This window comes from Passer domesticus, chromosome 20, assembly GCF_036417665.1.
Source record: "Passer domesticus isolate bPasDom1 chromosome 20, bPasDom1.hap1, whole genome shotgun sequence".
NCBI lineage: Eukaryota > Metazoa > Chordata > Aves > Passeriformes > Passeridae > Passer > Passer domesticus.
The window spans coordinates 11,622,628-11,648,822 of NC_087493.1; the positions used below are offsets into that span (position 1 = coordinate 11,622,628).

General features: G+C 56.0%; 1 protein-coding gene across 4 annotated transcripts; it reads left to right on the top strand.

The window, feature by feature from the left end:
* Window positions 1-1,663: 1,663 nt before the first annotated feature.
* NDEL1 (nudE neurodevelopment protein 1 like 1) lies at window positions 1,664-25,346 on the top strand. Of its 4 annotated transcripts, none has more exons than XM_064395308.1 (9): window positions 1,664-1,812; window positions 11,033-11,130; window positions 12,478-12,631; window positions 13,774-13,922; window positions 14,850-14,986; window positions 16,876-17,049; window positions 17,747-17,838; window positions 19,763-19,905; window positions 23,820-25,346. In XM_064395308.1, exons 2-9 carry the CDS (start codon window positions 11,045-11,047, stop codon window positions 23,905-23,907), a joined length of 1,023 nt encoding a protein of 340 aa, XP_064251378.1. In that variant the 5' UTR covers window positions 1,664-1,812; window positions 11,033-11,044; the 3' UTR covers window positions 23,908-25,346. The 4 variants fall into 4 exon arrangements, with proteins under 4 accessions (XP_064251378.1, XP_064251379.1, XP_064251377.1 ...); XM_064395309.1 differs by lacking the exon at window positions 1,664-1,812 and adding an exon at window positions 6,523-7,150; XM_064395307.1 differs by lacking the exon at window positions 1,664-1,812 and adding an exon at window positions 7,277-7,688.
* Window positions 25,347-26,195: the final 849 nt, after the last annotated feature.

Genomic DNA, 26,195 nt, shown 5'->3' on the forward strand with positions numbered 1-26,195 from the left:
CATCAGCTCTGGGAGCAGAGAGCCCAGGGAAGGCTGTGCTCCCAGGAGGGATGAGGCGGCTCCAAGGGCAGTTTGTCACCAAGGGATGACAGCTCCCGGGACGCTGTGGCTTCCCCTCGTGGCACAGCTCTGATTCAGGTGTCCCGGGGCCGTGCTGTGCTGCACGTCCTGCCCGCCGCCCTGACGTGGCTCGGCAGCGTTTGTGGCCTTGTGCAACACCCAGGTGACACGGGGTGACCCAGAAAGGCCCGGGCAGGGGTCAGGGGACAGCCAGGCTGGCTGGACACAGAGATGTGCGCTCTTCATCCTCGGGCTGTGTGCAGCAATCCACGGGAAATGCAGCGTGGATAGCCCCATGTACGAAAGGATGGGACGCGGGGACAGAGGTGGCCGTGGTGGCAGCGTGCCCGCGGAGGGCACCGGCTGTCCCAGATGCGGTTTGGGACACGGCCTGGGCCCGCAGCACCGGCCCGCGGCATCCCGGCTGCCCCGCCCGCCGCTAATGACAGCCCGGCAGCTAATTACAGGGCAGGGAATTAAACAGCAAAGGCAGCCGAGTATCGGGGCAGTGCCAGGGAGCTGCGGGGCACGGCCCGCCCGGGGAGCCCTGCAGAGCAACCCGAGCAGCCCGGGGACGGCGGGGACACGGGGCACACGCCGGGCACCGGGGCAGCCCCGCCGTGCCCAGGAAGCGGGCACGATGGGCAGGGACAGCGAGGGGAATGTCAGTCCTCCTCAGCTCAGCTCGGGCCAGCGGGGGTCTCTGTGGAGTTCCAAAACCTCTGTACACGGAGTTCCCTGCTCCGGGGACAGAGAGGCTGAGCGGGGAGCGAGGCAGCGGCTGCAGGAGGCGGAGGAAGGAGGAGGAGCTGCCCCTGCTCCAGGGCTCGCCCGGAAGGAGGGAGGGATGTCCTCATCCCCGAGGGATGGATGTCCTGATCCCCGAGGGATGGATGGATGTCCTCATCCCCGAGGGATGGATGTCCTGAACCCCGAGGGATAGATGGATGTCCTCATCCCAAGGGATGGATGTCCCGAGTCCCGAGGGATGGATGTCCTAACCCCGAGGGATGGATGTCCTAACCCCGAGGGATGGATGTCCTGATCCCCGAGGGATGGATGTCCCGAGTCCCGAGGCAGGGATGGTGTCCGTGTCCGTGTCCGTGTCCGTGCCTGGGTGAGCCCCTGCCGGGGTCACCGGGACAGAGCGGCGGAGGGCGGGCAGGGAGCAGCTCCCGAAGGCCCAAACGGAGGGGGAGCGGGACCACCACACCCCGGGCACTGCCGGGGGGCTGGGGGCGAACGGGGGGATCCCCTTTCCGTGCGGGATGGGGGCTGGGGGCGAACGGGACGCGAACCCGCGGCGACACCGGGGACAGACACCGAGGAGAGACACCGGGGACCGGCAGCGGGGAGTGGCATCAGGGACAAGCACCGGGGAGCGACACCAGCGATTGACAGTGGGAGCGGCACTGGGGACAGACACCGGAAGCGGCACCGGGGAGCGGCACCGGGGATTGACACCGGGGGGCGGCACCGGGACAGACACCGGGGAGCGACACTGGGGACAGGCACAGGCGGGCGGCACCGGGACAGGCACCGGGGACAGACACCGAGGAAGCGGCACCGGGGAGCGGCCCCGCCCCCGCCACCCCGGCCCCGCCCCCGCCACCCCGGCCCCGCCCCTCCCGTGACGACAGCGCCCCCGCCCCGCCGGCTCTTGCATCACGCGCCGGCCTCGCCCCCCAGTCCCCGGATGAGGCGGCCCCGGCGGGCGCGCGCGGCGGCGGCTGTGGCAGGGGATGCGCTGCGGTGAGCGGCGGGGCCGGGCCGGCCCGGGGCTCCCGGCCGGCCCCAGCGGGCCGGGCCCGGCGCGGCGGGCGGGGGGCGCGGGGCGGGCGGCGGCGGGGCCGGGGGCGCTGCGGGCCGCGCTCCGCGCCGCGATTGGCTGGAAATTGACAACGGGGCAGGGCCCGCCCCCCGAGCCGCGCCATTGGCTGCGGGCGCGGCGCCGCCGCCTGCCATTGGCCGCGGGCGGTGTCAGTCACGGCGCGGCCCCGCTCGGCCGCCGCCCTGGCCGGTGCCCCCGGCGGGAGCGGCGCCGGCCCGGCCGCACCGGGCTCGGGCTGCCCGGGCCCTGCCGCGCTCTGCCCCCGGCGGGGGCGTTTGCTTGTCTCTGGCAGCGAGCCGGACGCGTGGTTTGCCTCTGTTGTCGTAAAACCCCCGATCGATCGTACGCCCGGGGCAGCGTCATGTGCCCGGCGTCTTTTCAGGAAGAAATTCCTGGCGGAATCGGTGCTTGGATGCTGCGGGGCAGGGAGGAGGCGGTGGAGTCGTCACCGCTGGGGTGCTCGGTGCCCGGCTGGGCTCGGGTCCTGGCCCGTCATTCTGCGCTCCCCGCTGGGCGTGTGTCCGTCGTTCCGTCCGTCGTTCCGTCCGTCGTTCCGTCCGTCGTTCCGTCCGTCACTCCGCGAGGGTTCCTCTCCGGGGTGCTGCCCTCCCTGGGAGCCCCGTGGGCTGTGTGTGAGCGTGCCCTCGCGGGTGATGAGCGTCACCCGAATTGCAGCAGGCGTGCTGGGAGGATGCGCTGCGAGGAGAGCAGCGACATCGCCGGCCTGCCCCGTGCCCCCGCCGGCACACCCCTGTCCTTCCCGGGGAACAGAGCCCTGCTCTCCCACCGGTACATCTCTGTCCTTCACTGGGAACAGAGCCCTGCCCCCGCCGGCACACCCCTGTCCTTCCCGGGGGGAGCAGGGCTCTGCTTCTCCCACCGACACATCTCTGCCCTTCACTGAGAGCTGAGCTGTGCTCTCCCACCGGCACATCCCTGTCCTTCCTAGGGAACAGAGCCCTGCTCTCCCACCGGCACATTCCCATCCCTGTCCTTCCCAGGAGCAGAGCTGAGCTCTCCCCCGGCACATCCCTGTCCCTCCCAGGAGCACAGCCCTGCTCTCCCCCTGGCACATCCCTGTCCCTCCCAGGAGCACAGCCCTGCTCTCCCACATCCCCATCCCTGTCCCTCCCAGGAGCACAGCCCTGTTCTCCCCCTGGCACATCCCTGTCCCTCCCAGGAGCACAGCCCTGCTCTCCCACATCCCCATCCCTGTCCCTCCCAGGAGCACAGCCCTGCTCTCCCCCTGGCACATCCCTGTCCCTCCCAGGAGCAGAGCCCTGCTCCCCCCCTGGCACATCCCCATCCCTGTCCCTCCCAGGAGCACAGCCCTGCTCTCCCCCTGGCACATCCCTGTCCTTCCCAGGAGCAGAGCTGAGCTCTCCCACCCACAGCCTGCTCTGCACTGGCAGTGACTCAGGGCTTCTCTCTTCCCCCTGCCTTGACTCGCTCACGAGTGCAGGGCTTTGGGTGCCTGTGCCATTTGTTGCCTGGGAGGTGGTTAAATACTGAAAAGAAAAATGCTGTCAAAGAGTTCCCTGGATACTTCAGAAATTTCTTACTTCCTTTACATTTTTTTCTAACCCCCCCAAGAAACAATTCCTTGTTGAGGAAAGATTTGTTCCTGCTGAGTGGAATTGTTCCTGGTGGCCTTTCCAAGGTCAGTGTTTTGTTAGATATGAGCAACTGTAAGAGGAAGAAGCTGTCCCGAGGCAGAAAAGAGACTGGGAAGATTTTAGATAATTTGGAAGGGGCTGCCCAGGAAGGTGGTGTGTAGCTATGATATTTTATGAAAAATCCTTTGCTAGGATTTTTCTCCTATTCTAGCTGAGAAGCCTCAGAAAAGGAATGTAAACAAGAACTATCTGATGGCTGTGCAGTGTGCTCTGGACAGTGTTTACCAACAGGTGCACCTGGGATTGGTCCATGTGAGTTATTTCTATTTAATAACCAATCAAAGATCCAGCTGTGTGCACTCTGAGAATCACGAGGTTTTGTTATCATTCCTATTATTTTCTTTTTAGCTTTCTGATGGGTTTTTCTCTCTATTATTTTAGTATAGCAATATAATATAATATAATATAATATAATATAATATAATATAATATAATATAATATAATATAATATATCAGCCTTCTGAAACATGGAGTCAAGATTCTCATCTCTTCCCTCACCCTGGGACCCTCGAACACAACCACAGTGGTGGGGTCCCCATCCATCCCTGGAGGTGTTCAGGGAGCTCCTGGATGTGGCACTCAGTGCTCTGCTTGACAAGGCAGTGCTTAGTCACAGGCTGACTTGGTGATCTCAGGTCTTTTCCAGCCTGAATGATTCTGTGCTTCTACATTTGTTTCTTTAAATGTCAGTTTGATGTGTTTGCAGCGCGGCTGCACACTCAGGCTGGTTCATGGTGCCAGTGAACTGAGACTGCACAGGATGTGGCAGAGGTGGGTGAGGAGTGTGGGTCTGGGATAAACAGTGCTAGGTCTGCCCTGGAGGACATCCCTGGCCTGATTCCTGGCTGTGCATTTCTGTATTGTTGTATATATGGAGGCAGAGCCCTGGTGGGAAGATTCAATAATTTAATTAAACTTGTCACTGGGAGTCCCAGAAGTGAAGGAAGAGTTCAGAGGCAGTGTTTGAGTCAGTGTTTGAGTCACCTTCCTTCCTCTTCAGGCGAAAACCCTCCCTTTTTTCTCTGACTCTTTAGAGTTTGCAGATACGTAAGATAGTTCCTCATTGGGTGGAGAAGGACAGAGAAGAGAAAGGAAAACAAGAAAGTGGAGAGAAAGCACAGGACTGATGATGGCTGTGACCTTGGTGTCACAAGGAATCTTGTCTCTGGAGACACTGCTGGCAGCAGACTGCCAAGAACTGCAGCAACAAAGCACACTTTATGCCCTCAGTCCATTACATTGGTTTTCTGAGGTGCCAGGAAAGGCAGACTGCAGGAAGGAAATGGTATTTTTGCAGCCCTTGATGTTTGTGGCACCGCAAACCCAGTCAAGATAAACTGGGGAGTGTTCACAAGCTGCCTCACTGCTGTGCTGCCCTGAGCCCGGGCAAACCAGACCCATCAGAGCAGATTTCTCATGATGTGCTCTTGTCCCTCCAGGGCTCTTCTGTCCCCTCAGCTCAGCGGAAGGTTTTGCTGGTCCTTTCTGCTGATCAACACGGACTTTGGGGGGTTACTTTTAATATTCTGTTTGATTTTCTGTTCATATTCTGTTCAGAGCCCCTCTCTGCTGGGGGCTGGTCTGGGATCCATTTTAGGGGGCATTTTTCAAATCCATTTTACCCTCCCAGCACTGGTAGAACTTCAGAGCTGTAAAATCAACAGAATTCAGTCCTTTTGGCAGAAACCCTGCCGAGTGCTTTTCCCCTGGAATTCCTTGGTCACTGTGTGGTGTCCAGAAGCATGTCACCCTCTGGCCACCACCCAGGAGGTGCCACTGGGGTGGTTTGGATTGCTGGGGTGGCAGGGAGGCCCAGGGGACACGGAGCTGTCCCTGGTGCAGGCTGTGTGCCACAACCTCCCAGGTAAGCCATTGCTGCTGCCTGGGGTGCCCTGGTGTTCCTCGAGGCTTAACCTGACAGCAGCAGAGGCTGGGGAAGGTGGAGGTGGCTGGGTGATCTCCAGAGGGGTCTGGAGAAGGTGGAGGTGGCTGGGTGATCTCCAGAGGGGTCTGGAGAAGGTGGAGGTGGCTGGGTGATCTCCAGAGGGGTCTGGAGAAGGTGGAGGTGGCTGGGTGATCTCCATAGGGGTGCAGGTCCTCCCAGCCTGGTGTGGGTGAGGATCAGAGCTCCTGCTGCCCACCACACCTCACCAGCTTGCCCAGGAGGGAGCAGAGACTGGGGCAGGGACAAGCAAATCCTTCCCACAGGCTGAATCTCCTTGTCAGTTTGCTGTTTGCTCCTGTCTGTGTGGATTCATCCCTCTGGAGTTCCTGGGTGCAGAGCTGGGAGGAAATTGTCCCCGTGCTCAGGCCAGGGTGTTCTGGGACATGCCCAGGAGCCTTTCCTTCACCTCTGCAGGTACTGAACCTGCAGCAGGAGCACCAGCCTCTCCTTTTTTAGTGAGGTTACTTGGGAAGGAGCAGAGGTCAAATGTCTGAAACTTCCCATGTTTGTGAAAGCAATAAATGTTTTTAAATAGAAAATTCTGATACTTCTGGTGGTCGTAGGTTGATTTCTGAGAAGAGACTTTTTGCATCAGTGCCTTTCTTCTGGTTTCAAGGCTTCTAACCAAGTGCTGGCTCACTCTTCAAGGGTTTTCCTGTGACTGGATATCAAATATTCACCAGACAGATGAGTCTTGGCCATGTGGTGTAGAGCAGACATGTTCTATTTGATTAACGAGGCTGTTGAGATAACAAGGCTTTGCTGTGTGGTGTTTGGTTTATCTTAAAGGCTTTCCTGAATTTGGCACCAAGTTCTGCAGGTAGGATTGGTTATCTCCTGCCTCCCGTGCTGCCCAAATTGGAAGTGCAGGATTTATTATTGCAGCAGAGCGAGGAGCGTTGTGCTGACGCTGTGCTCGGTGACTTTCTCCTCTTCCTGAAAGCTCCCGTGCTGCTGTTGTAGGAGAGAAGGAGGCGTTTGTTGTGGTTCACTCGAGAACATTCAGTTCAAAAATAGAACTGCAGGAGAAGGTTCACTTCCCAGAGGTTCAGTTTCATCCCAGCGATGGATGCAGGCACACATCCAAGCGCGGATGGAAATGCGCCGGCTCCCGTTCCAGCACGGGCAGAACAAGCCCAAATTGATAGGTGAAATCTGATCTGGGGCTTCTGCTTGTTTGTTTTCCATCTTCCAATGAGACAGTGCACGTTTGCTCTGAGTTCTGGCTGAAGTGCTGGGGTTACCTTGCCGTGAGTCTTGGTTGGGTTTGCGAGGAAAAAATCAAGAGCTTCAGCAGCTGGAGGTTACCTGTTGGTCCTCGTGGCCTGAGAAGGTGAAGAATGATGGAAACAAGATTTCTTCTGCTTTTCTGCCCGTGAATCAGCAAAAAGGGGGAAGAGGAAGAAGAGCTGGCAGTGGACAGTCAGTCCTTCCTGCTGTGCGTGGCAGCTCTGGAAGGTGCCAGCGTTGGTGACGGCGTCATTGCCTCCGGGAAGGCGGACTGGCAGCCAGCAGGCACTTGGGCATTTGGTGATAGCCACAGTGGGCTGTTATCTTGAGAGCTGAAGGCCACATGTGAGCTTGGCAGAGCTTCTTGATCAAGTCCTGTTTGAGCTGTTTGCCTGTTAATTCCAAAGGTCGGTGGGCATTTGTGGTGCCTTGGAGGGAGGGGGGATCAGCCGAGCGTGGCTGGGGGAGGTCAGCCCTGTGGTTGGTCCTGTTTGAGTGGCCTTGCTTTGCTTCTGCTTGATTTTTCATGTTTGGTGTCTGAAAATCTTGGGCAAATGGGGTTGCGAGGAAGAAAGCAGAAAAATGTGCAGAAAACCTGTTCATGAAGATCAAATAATAATCTTTCTCTTTATATGGCAGTATTTATGGGCTGGTTTTAAATGGGGAAGTGAGAGGCGATTAAAACGAGGAGGAATTCTTTCTGCGGCCACTTGAGATGCTGCAGGTACATCTGGGGTGAATTGCAGTGCTCAGAGTCATCCCTGCCATGACGTGTGAGGGGCTGAGTGACTTGGAGAGCAGGGAGGAGTGGATTCCCCACGGAGGGAAGGGGTGGCTCCCAGCTGGGAGCCGTGTTGGATTTCAGGCTGTGTTTTGGTCTTGGATTTCACCCCGAGCTTTGCTGCAGTCTCCCGTCACATGGAGAGCCTGGGGAGCTTGTTTAAGGTACTGTCTTACACTTCAGGCTGTGGTGTGCTTTCATGGCTTAGCTGGAGGATGGCTCCAGAGAGGTTTGGGGTTGGCCTTGAATGCAAGTTGCTCAAATTACTTGAAAAATCCTGTCTGGATGTTACTTTGGTTGTTTCTGGTGCATTCTGAGCCTCTGGCTCTCGTGATGTCTGCAGGATACTGCTCCTGTCGTTTTAAGGATGCTTTTGAGGTGGGAAAACAGATCTGTCCTGTACAAACCCCCCTGGATTTAGACAAGTTCTTAACCTCCACAGTTTGTTTTTTAGAGTCATTGCAGCGTGGAGAAGTTCTTTCCTTTCACAGTGGAGAGCTGCTGACTTTGTCGGGGGGGCTTGAAAGGAGCCCCGGTGTTTTGAAGGTAGTTCTTGTCTGGGAGCAGCTTTGGAGCTGGAGCTGTGCCCACGGAGCTGTGTTTTCCCAGGGCACTGTGTGAATGCTAAGCTGTGTTGGAATGAATCTGAGTGGGCAGCAGCCTAAGCCTGCTCTCATTTTCCCTGGAAGACGCTGCTGCATTGTCTTGTCTGCTCCCTGAAAGGCTCAGTGTTGTTTGTCAAAGGCTGGATTCTGCAAGTGCCACGTATGCAAAGAAGCCCTGAATAGGAAGGACTGGCCGTGCTGGTTCCCAGCTCCTGACAGAATTCCTGGGGCCAGGACAACAGGCAGCAGGCTGAGGCAGAGCAGGGTTTGTTAAACTCTTGGTATTCCGTGGGCATCCGCGCTCCCACACACGAGCTGTGTGGGGTTGTCTGCCTGTGCTCTGATAACTCCTGGGACTGGCTCTCAGCTTGCACAGTCCCTGTTTCTGTGCATCATTCTGGGGGAACAGGCAGAGCTTGGCAGAGTGAGGGATTTTCCCATGGCCACGTGTGTGCTGGGAGCAGGTCTGGAAGTGGCAGCATCTCCCCGCTCCCAGGTTGAGATTTTGGCACTGTTTGCAGGGTGGCTGTGTGCTCTGGTGTCCTGCCCCTCGTGGGAATCCAAGTGACAAAAAGCAGGATGTGGGTGCTGGAGCTGCAGCAGGGCTTTGTGCAGGACTGTCAGCAGATCCCAAATCCCTGCTGATGCCTTTAGGGATGGTGGGACACATGGAGCAGGGGCAAGCATGGCCTTGCACCCCCTCACCAAGCAGGATGAGAGAGCTGGGGAGGATCTGGGTGGGTTGGGAAGGAAGAACTCCTGCCCAGAATTCCTGGACCAGCACTGGGCTGAATCTCCTCCCTCCAGTGTGTGGAAGGAAAAGGTGCTGGACAAGGAGTGGGGGCAAACACAGCTCCTGTCCTTGGGAGCCCCAGGCAGCCCTTCCTGTCCTGCACAGGCTGCTGTGCTTGCAGGGATCCCTCAGATGTTGATTTCCAAGGGTGTGCCCCGTGTGAGCAGACAGGAAGGAGTCTTGTGCCTTATCTCAGCTACTTCTAGGAAATGATGTAAGACACTTCCCTGTACACGCTTTTTTCTAGCCACATCCTGAATTTTACTGACAGCCCGCTTGGCTGCTCACCTTTTGAGCCCAGCTGCTCCTGAGCTGTGGAGCTGAGCCTGGGTTGTGCTTTATCTGGTTTATTCTGGGGTGGATGTGCTCCCTGCTGCCCTGAGCCTCTCTAGCGTGCTGGTTTAGAGCTGGTCAGGGATTTGTGGCAGGGTTGGATCAGTGCCTGACAAGTGCTGGGGACAGCACCAGCAGAGCCCTGTCCTGGCAGTGGGAATCACAGTCCAGGAGGTGCTGGGCACAGCTGAGCTGTGTCAGGTGTCTGCTCTGTGGAACTGCAGCACGTGGGGCAGGAATACTGAGCTCCACATCCACAGGGCTTGGGATTTGTCCCTGTGGAGTGACTGAGCTGCCTTGGTAACGCTGATGCAAGTATTCCCAAAGAAAACCCTGCCTGAAATTTGTGATGGGAGCGGCTCCACAGGTACTTCTCATTTTCTCAGTGCAGGAGAGGAAACGCCATCGTTCTCCTGAGCCATGGCATGTTTGCTCCTGCAGCAAAGCTGCAGTTAAATAAACACAGAGATTGGAGGTGCTTTTGAGGTGCTTGGCTCTCTCTGGATCGGTTTGCTCTTGGCCTGTGGCAGCTGCAGGCTCAGCTGGAGAGCCGGTGTGCCAGTTCTGCCTGGCTGTGCTTGGCCTGGCTGCCCTCTGACGAAAGCATGGGATTGTTCTGGCCCACTTTGAGGTGTCAGGAATGTGGGTCACTGAGACACAGAACACATTAGCGTGACAGTTTTAGCCTGAAGGGACAGAGTTGGCTGGGAGCTGATGGCTGTTAGAGCCAGGGCTTGTAGGTCAGCTCTTCTGATCAATGGTGCAGGCGTTGTTCACAGCCTCTGCTTGGAGCCTGGGTTCATCCCCTTCTTTTTTGGGGTGGTAAGGACGGAATTTGAGGCTTGGCTTTTTGAGGAAAAATAAAAATAAAAAGCCTTGAAGAGCTGTGGGATTGCCTGGGGAGGGCTCAGCAATGGTGCATCTCCTGGTCTGAGCATTCTCCTGGTCCTGCTCTGCATTTTATCTCCTTCATCACCCCTTGGACCTGGCCTGTGCTGAGGCCCCTAATGCCTTGTGTCCCCTAGGTCATATAAAACCATAAAAATCATACCAAAGGTGTGTTGGGTTGTGTTTCTGGTGCTGGCCGACAGCCTGGGGAGGTCCAAGAAAGCAGGATCCTCATGGAGATGGGATCTGCAGTGCCTTGGTGTGGGAAACTTCTCTGAACACCTCCGGGCTGGGAACCCTCCTCTGTGACGTGACCACGTCATTTCTGGGAGAGGCTGCTCTTCCTCCTGGCTGCCCGAGGCAGCAGGGCTGCCTGGATAATTCCTGTTACCTGCACGGTGGGAATTAGCCAGGGCTTGCTGCAGGAGGAATAAGCTGAGTTTTGAGTGCACACAGAGCTGGTTGTGGTTCTCTCACTTGCAGTGTCCATCTCACCTTTGCAGCTCTGACAGCAGCTGTGGTGCAGTCACTGTGTGGTGGCAGGAGGCAAAATCTCTTCAAAACACTTCATGAGGTAAAGTGGACACTGACAGCTGCAAACCTGAGTGTGTGACCAGCTGTGGGCCTGAGAGGGCTTGTGGCACCGCTGGAGTTTTGTGGCAGCTACAAAATACAACCAGAGCTTCTGCTCTCCCTTCAGGCTGCTCCACAAGCCCGTGCAGAGGCTGGGTAAAATCCTGGGGCAGGTCGGCGTGCTGGGTGAGCCCTGGAGGCACTCCTGGCATCCTGGGTGCCAAGTCCTGGTGCCTGAAAAGGCAGGACTGAGCAGAGGTTTGGGGTGGTCTGCCCAGGTTTGTGCTGAGTGTTTCCCTGTGCTTGTGTCCTGCAGGTCGTGTTGATCATGGACAGTGAAGAAATCCCTACTTTTTCGAGTCCAAAGGAGGAAACTGCCTATTGGAAAGAGCTTTCCTTGAAGTACAAGCAAAGGTATTGTGGATTTGCAAGCTGAATGTGGTTCTTAATGACCAGGATTTGGATCTTAATGATGGCTGTTTAATCTGCTCCTCTGCAAAGCCACACCAAGATGGTTATTAGATACTTTAGAGAAAACCTGTGAGAAGAGAATTCTCTGGAAAGGATTTCCAGCTTTAAAATTTCCATCTCTGTGGGAGCTGAGTGTTTCTTGCCCAGTGTCAGCATGCCAAGCACTGCAGGCTATGTTTTGAGCATGTTTGAGCAAGAGCAGAGCCTTTTTATGATCATGTGCACCTTTGTGTAATTAAAGTGCTGCCTTGAGTGGTATCTTGATGTTTTATCATCAGAAGGCGCCTTTGGGCCTGCCTTGTATCATTCCTGTTCCCTCCAGCTTCTTGGAGTGGAGTTACTGGTATGAGAAGTGCCTGATTTGGTGTCTGCTGCACTTTGTTCAAGTGTTCCACAGCTCCTGGTCCTGCCTGTACCCGTGGTTTGCATCTCTTAGGGCACACAGGGCTTTGGCACCCAGAGAAGCTGCAGCTGCTGTCTGGAGCCATGCTGTGCATGTGGGGGGATTGGGGGTGGGCTGAGCTGGTTTTGGAGTTAAATCCCTCTCAAGCCCCAAGAGCCCAAGGTCCTGGTGGCTTTTTTTGTTTGCTTTGGGGTTTTTGGGAGGGAGGTGTTGGGAATGTGGAGGGGCCTGTCCTTGTGGAGAACCCGAAGCTGTTCCTGCGTGTCAGAAATTCCATCTGAGGCACCACTGGATGTGTTGTTGCCCAAAGCCTCGGTGGTTTGCTCTGCTGCTTGCTCAGGGCTCAGCTATTACGTGTGGTAAAGATGCAAATGTAATAAGCAAAGTATGTGGGGTGGCTACTTCTGGTATTTAATAACTGACAGTGGTATGAGGTAGGCATGTCCTGCCTTCCTGACTCTGCATGATTTTTACAAACTTGAATTTCCCAGCTAGTGCAGAGATGCAGAAAGTGTTGTTCTCTCTTCAGCTGCTGACCAAAATCTGGTTAAATGTTTGCTTAATTCATTGTGTGTTCCATCAAGTCTGCCAGCAGTGAAAGCTAATGGAGCACAAAGTGCTCCTCAGGCTCCCTTGAATCCTGTAAATAGCTTTGATTCCACACAGGCATTCAAGGTGGCTGCTGGGTTTGATGTAAGAGAATTAATTTCCTTCAATCGCTTAGCTTAATGCAATTTCTCTATTTTCCCATTTTTCTTTTTCCCCTCAGAGGTCTATGGATGACACTTAAGTGCTTTAAAACCCCTGGTTTTCAGCTTTTTCTTTTAGGAGAGCTGCAGGTTTTGTTTTAACTTGGCTTTCCCACTGATGCAATCCTCTCCTTGCAGCTTCCAGGAGGCTCGTGAAGAGCTGGCTGAATTCCAGGAGGGAAGCAGGGAATTAGAAGCTGAGTTGGAGGCACAGCTAGTGCAGGCTGAGCAGAGGAACAGAGATTTGCAAGCAGATAACCAAAGACTGAAATATGAAGTGGAAACATTAAAGGTAGGTTTTTTTCTGTGGTAGAGTTGCTTTTCTTTTCAGCTATGTCTTGGATCTCTTCTTGGATCATCTGGGCTGCTCTTGGGCACTGAATATCCAAATAAAAAAGGAGTTGTCTGGTTAAGATCCACACTGAAGCGTGGCATGTACCCCAAATAAGGCCAGGGACATTTCTGGCAGAATTTTTCTTGTTCACGTCATGAAAGTTGGTCCTGGAGTTTGTGCTGCTTTGGATTCCCCAGGCTGTGCCAAGGAGGAGCTTTATTTGTCCCACAACATCAGCATGGCAACAGGGCACAGCACAAGGGCTTTTGGCAGGCCCCTGCCTTGCCACCTTTCTTTGCAAAGCAGTCTTGTTGCCCTCAGGGTCTCCCTGGATTCATGAGACCCCAAAGAAAGCAGAAATTGATGATTTGTGCCCATCTCTCAGGGAGCCTCCACGTCCATTCCCAGCTGTGGCTGTGGAGCAGGAATTGCTGGAGGAGCTGCACGTGCACAGGGTGGCTCTCAGCTGATCCCCCTGTGCTAACAAGTGCTTGCCTCTCTTGACATCTTGAACAAGCATCATCTTGGGCAGTCTTGGCTTATTTAGTGAAGCCAGAGATCAGAAATTCACTCAGTGGCAGGAGGGTTATGGGCTTGCTTTGTGTCTCCAGTCCCAGCTGTACCTGCAGGGTCAGGATGTGTTTCATGAGCTCAGTGCTTTCTCCACAGCCCCTCAGAGGGTTTTTGGCAGTGGGTTCCTCAGTCTGTTGGGGATGACTCTGTGGGCCCGGAGGTTTTGTGGCAGATTTCAGTGGCCCATGTTTGCCAGTGAGAGTTTCTGCTCTCGGGGTGGCTGCTGTCAGGGCAGGAGCACGGAGGGCAGGCTTTGCAGCTGGGTTTCTCCCTGCCCTCCGGAGCTGAGGGCAGCAGATGAGGGCTGCATCCCTGAGAGGCAGCTGTGCCAGGGGAGATGGTGGCTGCCTCTGTGCTGTGGCCAGCTCTGAGGCTCACAGCCTGCTCCCTCTCCAGTTCCTGCTCTCAATTACCAGCAGTCCCAAACCAGCATGCTGCACACAGGGTGACACTTCTTGTCCCCTTTTCGTGCTCTTGGCTTGGCCAGTGCCAGCAGCTGATGTTTATCTCCCTGTCCTTTGTTTCAGGAGAAACTGGAGCACCAGTATGCCCAGAGTTACAAGCAGGTGTCGTTGTTGGAGGATGACCTGAGCCAGACAAGAGCCATCAAAGATCAGCTGCACAAGTATGTGAGGGAGCTGGAGCAGGCCAACGATGACCTGGAACGTGCCAAGAGGTGAAGGCTGCAAACCTCCTCTTCCCTTCCACACTGCACCACAAAGATCTTTCCTTTGCTACTCAGCTTCACTGTTCCTTAAAGGGAAAATATCAGAAAAACCCCAAGCACCCCCAGGGCTTTGGATTGCTTGGGCAGTGCAGTTGCCCCTCGTCAGCAGCTGGTTCCTGGTGCAGCAGGAGGGGCAGTGTGGTTTGTGCTGCTGTGAGGAGCAAGCCCAGGGCCAGCCAGGCCACTGCTGGCCCGTGGTGTCCCCAGCCAAGTGGCTGACACCTCAGAGCCCCTTTGAAGTCAGAGTCTCCTGCTTTCCACAGTGCTGTTCAGTCACAGGCCAGAGGAGTGTCGTGGTGCCCTGCAGAGCAGCTGCAGGGAGCAGCCCTGCCCTTCCCAAGGGCTGCAGTGAGCAGGGAGCACCCCGGCTGGGAGGAGGCCATGCTTCCCTTCTGCTGAGTGGGAATCCTGCCACTGATTCAGGGAGAGCAGGAATGAGCCTCTGGCCATCTGGAAAAAAGGTCTGAGAGCTGAGCCCTGTTTGCACAAGGCTCTTAAGCTCGTGGCTAACTTTTACTCTGGTTTGGGGAGGAATTGGGTGTTGGGTCATGTCCCAAGGTGCTGCCCACCTTGCAGAGCCTGGAGCCAGGCCCCAGCTGAGATCAATGCTCAGCTTGGGAGCAGGGCTGGGGAAAAAGGAGCTCTGGGCTGGCTCTTTGCCACATCCTTGGGACATCTCTGAGAGCCAGGTGCTGTTGTGTTCTTCTCATCTTTCTCTCCTGTTTCTTTGATGACTCCTTTCTAAGAAGCATTTCCATGGCTTTCAGATGCTTACCTTGTACACAGCCCTGCTAACATTTTCCTTCTGTTATGCTTTTGAATAAGCTTTTATGCTGGCTGAGCTGAAGAACCTAATATTCTGGATTTTGTTTCTAGGGCAACAATAGTTTCATTGGAAGACTTTGAACAAAGGCTGAACCAAGCTATTGAGAGAAATGCATTTTTAGAAAGTGAACTGGATGACAAGGAGTCATTGCTGGTCTCTGTACAGAGATTAAAGGATGAAGCAAGAGGTATGGCTGGTCTGGTTGGTTCTGGCTCCTGGTGCAGGGTTGGTTTGCTAAAAGAGATGTGCAGCAAGCCCAGCTCATGTTTCTGGAAAGCCTCACATGATGAGACTTGAACTGCATGCTTTAGGTCTTACTAACAGTGTGTTCTTTGTGTGTCCAGTGTAGCCAGAAAGAAAAACTTCCTCATTTAGAGCAGAATTAATAACTGATGGATTCAGGATTTTTAACACAAAAATACTCTGTTCCACAGATATAAGAGAATTGAGGAAGTTGCTTCACAAGTTCCTCTTCCTGTGGGTTTATAGGAAGGGAAAGCACAGGGAATGACAGGGAAATACAGGAAAAATTATCCAGCAACTCTTAAAAGAAATCTCCTGTGTTCCTTCTAAGCCCCTTGCAAATTGCCTTAAGTATATTATTTAATATGTTCTGGTAAAGCTGTGTTTAGACCTGTGGGAGGTGTTTGGGATGGTGTTCTGGGATGAGATCAGGAGCTGGGCATTCCCCAGTGGAATCACACTGAGCATGCTGGGGAAGCATTTTAGTGTGCTGGAAACTGATTTCTGTAACAGTGGAGGTGATCTGCTCCCAGCCTGTGCCAGCCAGTAATGGCTTTAGAGACTGGTGATGTGCAGCTTTGTTCCCTAAATGAAGCTTTCTAAAATATTTCCTCATGTAAGGAGCTCAGTGTAAGAACACACCTGACAGCAGGCTGGGATTTTTTGTTGTTTTTCTCCTTTATGAACCTTTTTGAAGCAAGTCTGTGCCCCAGAAATTGAGAGCTTTATTGGAAGCACAGGGACTTTGAAATAAATATGAAGAAATTTTCTGAGGAAGTATATGTATTGTAATGTGAGATTAGGGCAATAAAACTGGGAAAAGCAGCAAAATCCAGGGGACTGTTTTCCAGAACACTGGAACAATCAGCAAAACAGATATCTTGTTTCTTAGATGAGTCATTTGGACATTTTTAGCATTTGTGAGTTATTCCCCCTGGCAGCAGGCAGGAGCCTCTAAAAGAACTGGTACTGTCCAACTCCAATCTGACGTTTCTGACTGAGCAGCCTCAGATCCTCTTCTGGGAGCCCAGACAGATTGTCACTTCAGCTCTGCTGTTTTACCTAAAATCAGCTCTAAACATTTGTTACAGCTGAAAAGCTGTGATGTGCAGTCAATTTTGCTTTTGTACCAGATTGAGGCAAGGAATAGGAGGTCTTTGAAAGTGAAGCTGCTCTGCCCAAAAAGGAACAACTCACCTGTAATGTTTGTTTGCATCTTTCTGAGGGTTTGAGAGGTCCATTGCTGGGCTGTGCTGGGTGTTTTTGTAGCAAAAAGCTGTGGAAAGGGAAGGGATAAGCTGCAGTCTGGGGAGCAGTGGGAATAAAGCCAGGCTTTTCCAAGGCCCAGTCCTGTGGAGTGCCCTCCAGCCTGCCCTGTTCTTGTCAGGGTGCAAGCCTTGGCCTGCCTTTGGCTCGTGTGGTTGTTAACTGGGAGGAGAACGTGGGGAATGGGAAGCACAGGAGCAGGCCAGTGCTGTGTTTGAGCAGCAGCAGCAGCAGCTCTTTGTGCCCAGCTGCAGTTCTGCTAACGTGGAGCTCACACTGCAAATGGGGAGAAATCCTGAGGGAGATCAGCTGCCCCCATCCCAGGGACAGGGAGCTGTGTGGGGCAGGCAGGGCTGTTTGCTCTGGGATGGGATAATGGGGTGGGATAATTGGATAATGGGATGGGGCTGCTCTGAGGGCTGCCCCCACTGCTGGAGGAGGCACTAACCCAGGATTGGTGGGAAGTGTCTGCTGCTGCCCCTCCCAAATGAGCAGAGACAGTGTTTGTGAGAGAATCAATCACTAACAGGGGATTTTGTGGGGTTTTTTCCTGCTCTCAACCCTCAGACCTGCGGCAGGAGCTGGCTGTGAGGGAGAGGCAGCAGGAGGTGACCAGGAAATCAGCACCCAGCTCCCCCACGCTGGACTGTGAGAAGATGGATTCAGCTGTCCAGGCTTCTCTTTCCTTGCCAGCTACACCCGTTGGAAAAGGATCAGAAAATAGTTTTCCTTCCCCAAAAGGTACCCCCCATAGGATTGGGGTCTGGTTGTGCTCCCTAAGGAGCCAGAGGTGGGTGGGGTGTGGGTCTCCCACACTCCAGGTGGGTGCTTGCATCCAGGGCAGCAGCAGGGGCATTTCAGCAGTGAGAGCATGGCAGAGCAGTGAAGCTTGGGCACTGCCCTTGGGGGCAGGCAGGGGTTTGCACTCTGCCCTGGGCCCTGAAGATATTTGGGAATGCAGGGGACTGATAACTGCTCCAATGTGCAGCAGCACTGGTGGGTGAGCACGGTCAGGAACGTGGGGTCTGTCACCACCTGACTCCTCAGGGGTCCTGTCCCTGTGGGGCAGTGGGGTCTCAGTCCAGCCCCTCTTCCCTTCTGGGCACTCACAGGGACTGGCAGTGGGTGTTTCAGAGCAGGAGGGGGATTGCAGGGGAGCTCTGCCTGCTGGCATGGATTGCAGTCAGCAGCCTTGCAGATGGAGAGGGCATGAACTCTGCCTGGGGGGGGATGCAGCCAGGGCAGTGGGCAGGAATTAAACTTTATCATCCTCCCTGCCTGGAGATCCTGCAGCTACTGTGGGTAATTGTGTGAAATGTCTGCAGCAGGATTCTAGATATGTTTGGGGTTTTTTTTCATCTAGAAGCTGATTTATTTAAATTTTGGAAAAGCCTGAGCTGTGGAGGAGTGAGGTAATGAGAGGTGTCTGTGTTTGCAGCTATACCAAATGGGTTTGGTACCAGCCCACTCACTCCTTCAGCTCGAATATCTGCACTCAACATCGTGGGAGATCTGCTACGCAAAGTGGGGGTGAGTGCTCTGAGTCTGCCTCTGCTGGGCTCCTGGCCCTGTGCTCCAGCACAGCACAGCCTGGGCTCTGCTCTGCATTCTGCCCTGCCAAATCATCCACTCGCTGCTTGGTACTTGATAATGCTTCGTTTTTTTAAATTATTCTGATTTTTAAAGCCTGATCCTGTGGTTCTGAGTCCAGTTTGGGGTGACAAAATTCATATTTGGAATAAAAATTTTTCAAGTGCTGGGCTAGACACTGCCAACTTTTTCTCACCTTACCTGGGCCTGCAGCTTCCTCTGCCTGGGCTGCAGGGCTGGAGCTCAGGCCCTGGCTGAGCAGGAGCTGGGGTCACCCTGCCAGGCTGGGACAGCTCCTCTCCCGCTGGGATCTGCCACAGACACTGAAAGAAAAGCCAGCCTGGAAGCCTTTGGTAAGAAAGTGAGAAAATAAATGAGGAGAAAGCCAAATGCTCCCATCTGTGGCTGCTGGGGAAGTGAAATGCATGAGCCTTTAAAGGGATTACACTGTCAGCAGAGAGAGCTGCTCTGAACATCTGCTGCAGTGCTGGTCAGGACCCAGGCTCTCCCTTGGAAGAAGAAATGAGTTTTGAGCTGCCAGGAGCTTCTGTGAGCCGTGGAGTTGAGTGTGAGTGGAGCTCGGGGCAGCTGGGGCTGGCTCTGCCCTGTGCCAGCCTGTGCAGCCACGCTGAGCCTGCCAGGAGCTGCCCTGCAGACGTTGTTCCAGCAGGCCTGGACATGAGAAGTGCCTGGCTGCTGCCCTTTGGGCTCAGCCCTGCTTGGAAAGGGCAGCAGGACAGCTGGGGTCAGCAGTGACACGTTTCAAAGGGGATCATTGTGAGGAAGAGCCTGCAGGGGATTTGGGGAGCTTAGTGCCAATCCCGTGTGGTTGCTCTGCCAGCACAGGAAATGCCAGATAAGCAAGCAGCCCTCCCAGCCTGCCCTGAGCTCATGCCCTGCTCTGGGAGCAGTCAGAGGCTGCTCAGCAGCCCTGGGTTTGGCTGTGCCCTATGCCCCATGTACACTCCTGTCTCTGCAGGAGGATTTCCCTCTGCTTTGCTGCCTGCAGTGAGGCAGGGCTCAGGTCACACTGCCTGTGGCCAGGGGACAGCCTGTGGCACCCACACTGCCTGCATGGTCCATGACCCCTAAATAAACCTCCAGGGGTTCCTAGGCTCACCTGTGGCAGCATGTCAGTGCCCTCTTCATGGAATATTCTGTGCAGAAAGGACCAAACCCCACACTGGGGAGATGAATTTCAGAATGCCCCCATGCACAGGGGGCTGTAATGAGTGAGGGCTGCCTGTTACACCCCGTGGATATTCAGGATAAGGTGGATATTCAGCCTCTGATGGGGGCAGAAAAGGCAGGTGATGCTCTGGACTAAAGGACAGAATCAGGATGTTACTTTTCCTTCCTTCACTTTACATGGGGGAAAAAAAAACCTCACCAGGCCTGTTTGGAAGGGTGGCAGTGAAACTTTAGAAATTGACTTTATTTTGCAAGCCAAGATTAAGAAATAAATTCCAGGAAGCATTGTCCTGGTGAAAAAAACCAACTTTCCACATGCACAGTTCCTCTCAAGGCTTAGGATTCTGCTTTAGGCTCTCAGTGCTCTGATCAGCTCAGCAAGAAGTTTGGGTAACTTCTGCTGGCATTTGGCTTCCTGATCTTGGGTAATTATTTCAGAGTTCATCTGTTCTAGAATCTGAGCCCTCGTGGAGCTGAGTAATGTCTGGCAGTCTGCATCAGCATCTGTGTGTTTCCTTTGTGGTGGGGTGAGGAGGAAATGACAGCTTTGTTCCCGTTTTCTTGCCAAGGGTGATCACACTGCAGTCCTGATCGTGGCAGTCTCGGGCTCAGGAGCAGCAAAATCCTTCCTCTTCATGGTTTTTTAACCCTGTTCTCTCCTCCCCTTTCACAGGCCTTAGAATCCAAGCTGGCTGCTTGCAGGAATTTTGCAAAGGACCAGGCATCACGGAAATCCTACATTTCAGGGAACGTCAGCAGCGCCGCGCTGGGCAGCGCCACAAAGTACCCCGGGCACACGTCCTTCTTTGACAAGGGGTGAGTCTGGCACAGCTGTGCCCAGCAGGGCCCTGCAGCTCTGCCCCTGAGCCCCCACAGCCCTCCTGTGGGACAAACGGAGCAAGGGCTGGCTGCAGGGGTTTGGGGCAGCAGAGAGAAGCAGCGTGCGGTGGCAGTGCCACTCCTGCCCCATCTCCTGGTGGCTGTGCCAACCCCAGGCAGTGAGGAGTGAGCCCTCTGGGGCATCTCAGGGGCACAGGAGGGGTGCCCAAGCTGGGTGTGCTCTGGGGAGTGCAGAGGAGGGCAGGCAGGGATGTTCCCCGGGAGCAGGGAGGGAGTCCTGGTGCTCACAGCCCTCCGGAGGGGAGGATGAACCAGAGGGATGAACCATCGCTGCTGGGATTGTGGCTCCTCCCTGCTCTGAGCCAGCTGGGAGGCAGGGATTGCTGTCCTGGGAGCCAGGATCCTGTGTCTGCCGTGCTCAGAGCTCCCTCTGGGATGCTGGCAGAGCTTCTGCAGGAGAGATTTCGGGTTCCTCACAGCACAGGGCCCTGTGGGTGTACAAGGTGGAAAGCACAGAGTTCTCAGTGGTGCTGAGGCAAACAGCCTCCATGCTCCCTCAGTGCAATTCAGGGCTGCTATCAGCCCTTCCTCAACCCTGCATTTATTTCAGGGAATGAAACCAGCTGGTTCCAGGCTGGAAGTGCCAGAGCAGCCAGCTGAGCTCCCACATCCATCCTCCGTGGGGCTGTGTGGGGGACAAGCTGCACCTTAAAACCTGCCCCTGGTGACTGCTGCTTTTGGGAAGGAAGGATTCAGAGCCTTGGGGCCACGTGCAGATCAGCCTGTGGGCTGTGTGTGCTGCAGGGCTGGGGTGTGCCTCCCCCAGCCGAGCTCCTGCAGTTCCAGGGAGCAGGGCAGTGCTGGGGAGGGATTAGGGCAGCTCTGTGGCTATATTGAGCTGTGGTGTGACAATAAGCTGATTGCTCTCCGGGGTGGGGTCACTTTTAATCATGCAGATTGTCATCACACTCCTGATCCGGGCTGGCTGCCTGGAGGGGGGGCAGGCTGGGCTGGGGGGCTGAGGAAGCCTGGCAGGAGGGGCTGCACAGGGCTGGGGTGGCAGTGGACAGGAACGGGCTGGAAGTGGTTCATGTGCTGGTCTGCAAGGTGCCAGGGACGCTGCAGGGCCCCACTGTGCTGTCCCTGTCCCTGCAGCCCGTGTGCTGCCCCCAGGCTGTCCCCTCAGCCCCTCTGTGCCAGGGGGGCTGGCAGTGCCCGTGCTGTGCCCCAGGGCTGCTCTGCAAAGCCTGGCTTGGCCTGGCAGCTGGACTGGGGGAGCAGCCCTGGCCCGGGTGTGGGAGTAACCCTGACCCAGGTGGGAGAATAACCCTGATGATCCAGGTGTGAGAGTAACCCTGACCCAGGTGTGAGAGTAACCCTGACCCAGGTGTGAGAATAACCCTGTTCCAGGTGTGTGTAACCCTGACCCAGGTGTGAGAATAACCCTGTTCCAGGTGTGTGTAACCCTGACCCAGGTGTAACCCTGACCCAGGTGTAACCCTGATCCAGGTGTGAGAATAGCTCTGATCCAGGTGTGAGAATAACCCTGATCCAGGTGTGAGAATAGCTCTGATCCAGGTGTGAGAATAACCCTGACCCAGGTGTGAGAATAACCCTTACAGGTGCAAGTGTGCCCTGATCCAGGTGTGACCCTGCCCCAGCTGTGAGTGCAGCCCTGCCCCAGTTTGCAGCCCTGTCCCAGCTGTGCTGGGTTGGGCAGAGGTAGCTCAGCCACACCATCACAGCTCCGTTTGTTTTCCTCCTCCCTCCATTTCACTGAAATGTTTGAGGTGTCTCCAGCTCTTGTCAAGCCCCTGCTTTAGGGGAGGCCTGGAGCACAGCAGGGCTTGCAGCAGAGCTTGGCTGCAGAGCTGGGGGAGGCAGGGTTTGTCTGCTGGTTAAAACCTCAGCAGTGGCAGGTGTAAGATCAGTTTCCTGCAGATTTGTCCCTTCAGGAACAGGCAGGTTCTGTCCAGGTGCCAGGGAATGGCAGAACAGCACCTGGGGATGGTCTCAGGGTGGATACTTGTACCTTGCTGTTGTAATTATTGTTAATTGGTTGTTAATGCCAGTCCAGTTTTGTCCAGGAAACAGAGCTGCTCTGGGCTCTGCAGGGCCCTGGCACTGCCAGCCTTGTTCCCTCCCTGCAGCCCTGGCTGCCAGGGTCCTCACAGCTGCTGTTTGTTCTTGGCTTTCTTGTGAATCCCTTGGCTTTGTTTTAATGGCAGCAGCTGAAGTTTCAGGTGAGCAGTGCTCACAGCAGTCAGAGGTGTCTGCACCGTTACCCACAGCCCTGACCTGAACTCCGGGCTGGGAGAGCTGGGTTTTCTCCAGCCCCTGACCCACCCCCGTGAGAGGTTTCCCTGGGAGGGGGGGCTGTGGTGGCTCAGCTGCAGGGGTGTGTGCTGTGCCCACTGCGCAGAGCTCACACAGGACAGCTTGGCTGAGCCTTGGCTGAGCCCCTGTGCTTGGCCCCAGCTGCTGCCTCGAGGGCTGTGCTCAGGAATGTCATTTTTGTGTGCATAAACTTTCCCTTTCTCTCCACTAGGCGTGAGAAGGTGATATTCCCCACCCTGGTCATGGGTAAATGAATTCATTTGCACTGATTGGCTGCATGTGCTGTAACCTGGGCTTGGGGCAGCTCTGGGGCTCTGCTAACTGCACGAGGTAGTTGGTAGTGCCACACTAATGGGCCCTGACCAACCTGAGGCTGCTCTTCCTCCTCACTTGAAATAAGCCTCTCTGCTGCTGTGACCTGTTCAGACATGAGCCTGAGTGCTGCTTGCTTTCTTCATCTGTTTAACACTCCAGTAAGTGCATGGAACTTTCCAGTTTGTGATGGAACTGGTCACAGCAGGGTGCAGGGGAAGCTTCTTGGATGGAGTTCATGTGGAAGGTTTGCCCTGGTTGGGATTTTCCTTCAGCATTTTGTGGTTCTTGACCTGCTGATGTGCAGTGGCTGTGGCTGGCAGGAAAGCAAGGAAGGTGCCTGGGAGCAGGGAGGGGACAGCGTGGGTAGGGACAGCAGTGTCCCTGCTCCGTGTCACTGTCCCTGCCCAGCTGTGGCAGCTCCTGTGCAGGTCCAGGTGTCCAGCTGTGCTTTACCAGCTCCATCTCCCCTTCAGGCCAGGCTGGTCAGCCCCAGAAGAATCTGCCACTGAGGATTTGTTGGATACTTAGAGCTGAGGGAGTCTCGGGCATGAGGTGCTAAGTACAAAACACAGCTTGAAATGCAGATTAATGAGTCCAAATTAGTAATTAGGGCAGAGAGTGGTGGCCATGGACACAAAGTCCATGGCCCTGCAGGGACAGGCAGTCAGAACCACCCCTGAGGAGCCACTGCAGGGACATTTCCAGCAGGAGTGCTGCTCCTGGCTGCTGGGGCCTGCAGCTCCTCCCAGGACAGGTGTCAGAGCACAGTGGCAAAGCTGCTGGGGCTGCTGTGCCACCCCCGGGGAGGGCAGGTGCTGCACTGCTCCAGAGGACGCTGGGGAAGGGAGCCTCTGGATCCTGGGGCTCAGCACCAGGAGCTCCCCTGCAGCCCAGTGGGGAGTGGGGGGACACAGAGGCAGCTCTGCTGGGCTGTGCCACTGCTGAGGGTGAGTGTGACCTCCTGGCACGGGGACACGGGGCTGTGCCATGGCTCCAGCACAGGGCACTGAGTGCCAGGGCAGGGACAGCTGGGCCAGCCCTGACCCTGCACAGCCCCTGGGTGACCCCCAGCAGGCTCAGGCTCTGCAGCCCCCCATCCTCCTGGCACAGTCACCTCGGCCAGGCCATGGCACCGAGCTGGGGCCTGTCCTGCCCTGCTCCCAGAACAGGGGAGGGAGGGAGGGGCAGGTCAGTTCAGTGCCAGGCTGCTCCCCTAACGGGCTGTCTCTTGTCCCCAGGGCAGTGAACGGCTTTGACCAAGGGCCCCCCGGCCTGGGGGGCTCCCGCCCGTCCTCGGCGCCGGGAATGCTCCCCCTGAGTGTATGAGCCCCCAGGGCTTGGACTCGGATGCTTTTCTCAGCCCAGCTCGAGAAGAACTGCTCCTGATTCCGCCCCCTTCCCACTGGAACATGACCCTGAGAGGAGACCCCGAGCCCACGGCCCTCCATGTCCTGTCAATACAGTTTGTTTTCTGCTGTCGCTGTAGTGGACGTTCTCTGCCCCGGCCCCACCAGCTGCCACCCTCTGCTGTGCTTGGGACACCGAGTGAGTCCTGCTGTGCTTGGGGACAGGCAAGTTTGGGGACACTGAGTCCTGCTGTGCTTGGGACACCGAGTCCTGCTCTGTTTGGGGACAGGCAAGGCTGGGGACACCGAGTCCTGCTGTGCCTGGGGACAGGCCCAGCCTCGCCCCTTGGCTTTCCCTCTCCTCTCAGTCTGACAGAGCCTTGGCTGCTCCTCTGACAGCTCCCCTGTCCCTGTCCCTGTCCTGCCAGGCCCTGCAGCTGCTGCTCTCAGACCTGTGGAGGTGCCCTGGGGTGGCCAGCGGTGGCCCTGGGGCCGTTGGCACTCGGGAGCCAGCCCCAGGTGCTGTCTCAGGGGCAGCTGCACCCGGGGCACTCAGAGCAGGGCTGGGTGAGCAGCTCCATCCCTGCTGGACAGCTGGACACACACAGAGCCAGGCTCTGTGCCCACCCCAGCCCCCAGATGCCTTGGCAGGCCTGGCACGGCTGAGCTGTTCTCCCTGGGCTCTGCCCCGTGCAGGTGGCAGTGCTGGGGCAGGGGCTGTGCCCTCAGCTGTCCCCAGGGCTGTCCCTCTGCTCCCTGCTGGACTCGGCCCCCGTCCCTCACCCCACACACAGCCCCCCCGTGGGAGCTTTAGGAACCCCCAGAACCCCCTGCCCATCTCCCCTGTGCTGTAGGACTGGGCTGCGCAGCCTCACCGAGGGCTGCTCTGGCACTTTGGGGCGGCTGAACCTTGTGGGTCCTTCAAGCAACACATCTGTGTGGTTTCTCTGTCCATGTGCCTCAGAGTCAGTGGATTTTTATTCTGAACCAGCAAATGGAGCCAGGGTTGGAGCTGAGGGTTCAGCAGTTGTTGGTCAGGGGCTCTGCAGCTCCCAGGTGGTTGAGTTACAGATGCTGAGGAAGAAAACCCCACTGGCCCAGCAGTGGAGGTGGGATTGTCCCTTTGCCATTAGGGTTTGTATGGTCCTTCCTTCCTGTGCATCCTCTGCTGCATTTGACTGTTTACATTTGTTTTATTGTACATAGATTTGTAAACATAATACCTTTGCCTGAGGTCTTTGTACATAACTTGGGCTTTGTAGCTTTATTTATTCAGCCTCTCTCTGGCATGTTTCCATAGGATGTACCGTTCCACCCTGGTGCCACTGACATGATGTGGTTTCAAAAGAATGAAAACAAATGAGAGTAATCTTCCAAAAATAAAGTTCTTTTAATGTGGAATCAGTGGATTTTGCAGAACCAGTGGCCGTGGCTCTTGCTTTGTCCAGCAGGGTTTCCTGCCAAGCCCCAGGGAGGGGGGACAGTGTTCAGGTAGTGCCACGTACCCCACACCCCTTCCCTTGGGAATGTCGCTCAGTTTGGGCACAGGGGAAGGCACTGCTGGGCCATCCCAGCCTCTGCTGCTGCCACTGACGGGGGGACACGATATTGCCCTTGGGGACGTGTTGGTGGCCTCCAGCTGAGCCTTCTGGGGGGGTTTTGCTTCCTTAGAGCAGCTGGAAGAGTTTCCTGTGCACAGCAGCCAGGCTGGGCCCCCTCCCGGGCTGTTCTATCCATCCCGGGCTGCTCCATCCCTTTCCCGGGCTGCTCCATCCCTTCCAGGGCTGCTCCATCCCTTTCCCGGGCTGCTCCATCCCCTCCCGGGTTGTTCTATCCATCCAGGGCTGCTCCATCCCTTTCCCGGGCTGCTCCATCCCTTTCCCGGGCTGCTCCATCCCTTTCCCGGGCTGCTCCATCCCTTTCCCGGGCTGCTCCATCCCCTCCCGAGCTGCTCCATCCCCTCCCGTGCCCGGGGCTGTGCCTGTCTCCTGTCCTGGGGGCTCTGGAGCCGTGTCCCTGTCCTGCCCTGGGGCTGTGCCCGTGTCCTGCCCTGTCCTGGGGTCCTGGCCCCGCAGGGACACCCCGGGCAGCCTGCCCTGTTCCTCTGGAGCTGCCAGCTCCTGCCAGAGCCCCGCACCCCAGCCCAGCGGGGTCCCCCTCCCCATGGCCACCCCCTCTCCCCATCACTGCTCTCCCCTCTCCCTCCTCCCCTCCCGCCCATCCCGGGGCCCACCCTGGTCCCAGAGCCAGCTCCTGCAGCTCCCACCC

Coding starts and splice junctions, on each gene's coding strand:
- NDEL1 (XM_064395307.1), top strand. CDS start 7,662: ATGGAGAGCCTGGGGAGCTTGTTTAAG. Junction 7,689..11,032: donor GCCTGGGGAGCTTGTTTAAG/GTACTGTCTTAC, acceptor TGTGTCCTGCAG/GTCGTGTTGATCATGGACAG. Junction 13,923..14,849: donor GACCTGGAACGTGCCAAGAG/GTGAAGGCTGCA, acceptor TTTTGTTTCTAG/GGCAACAATAGTTTCATTGG.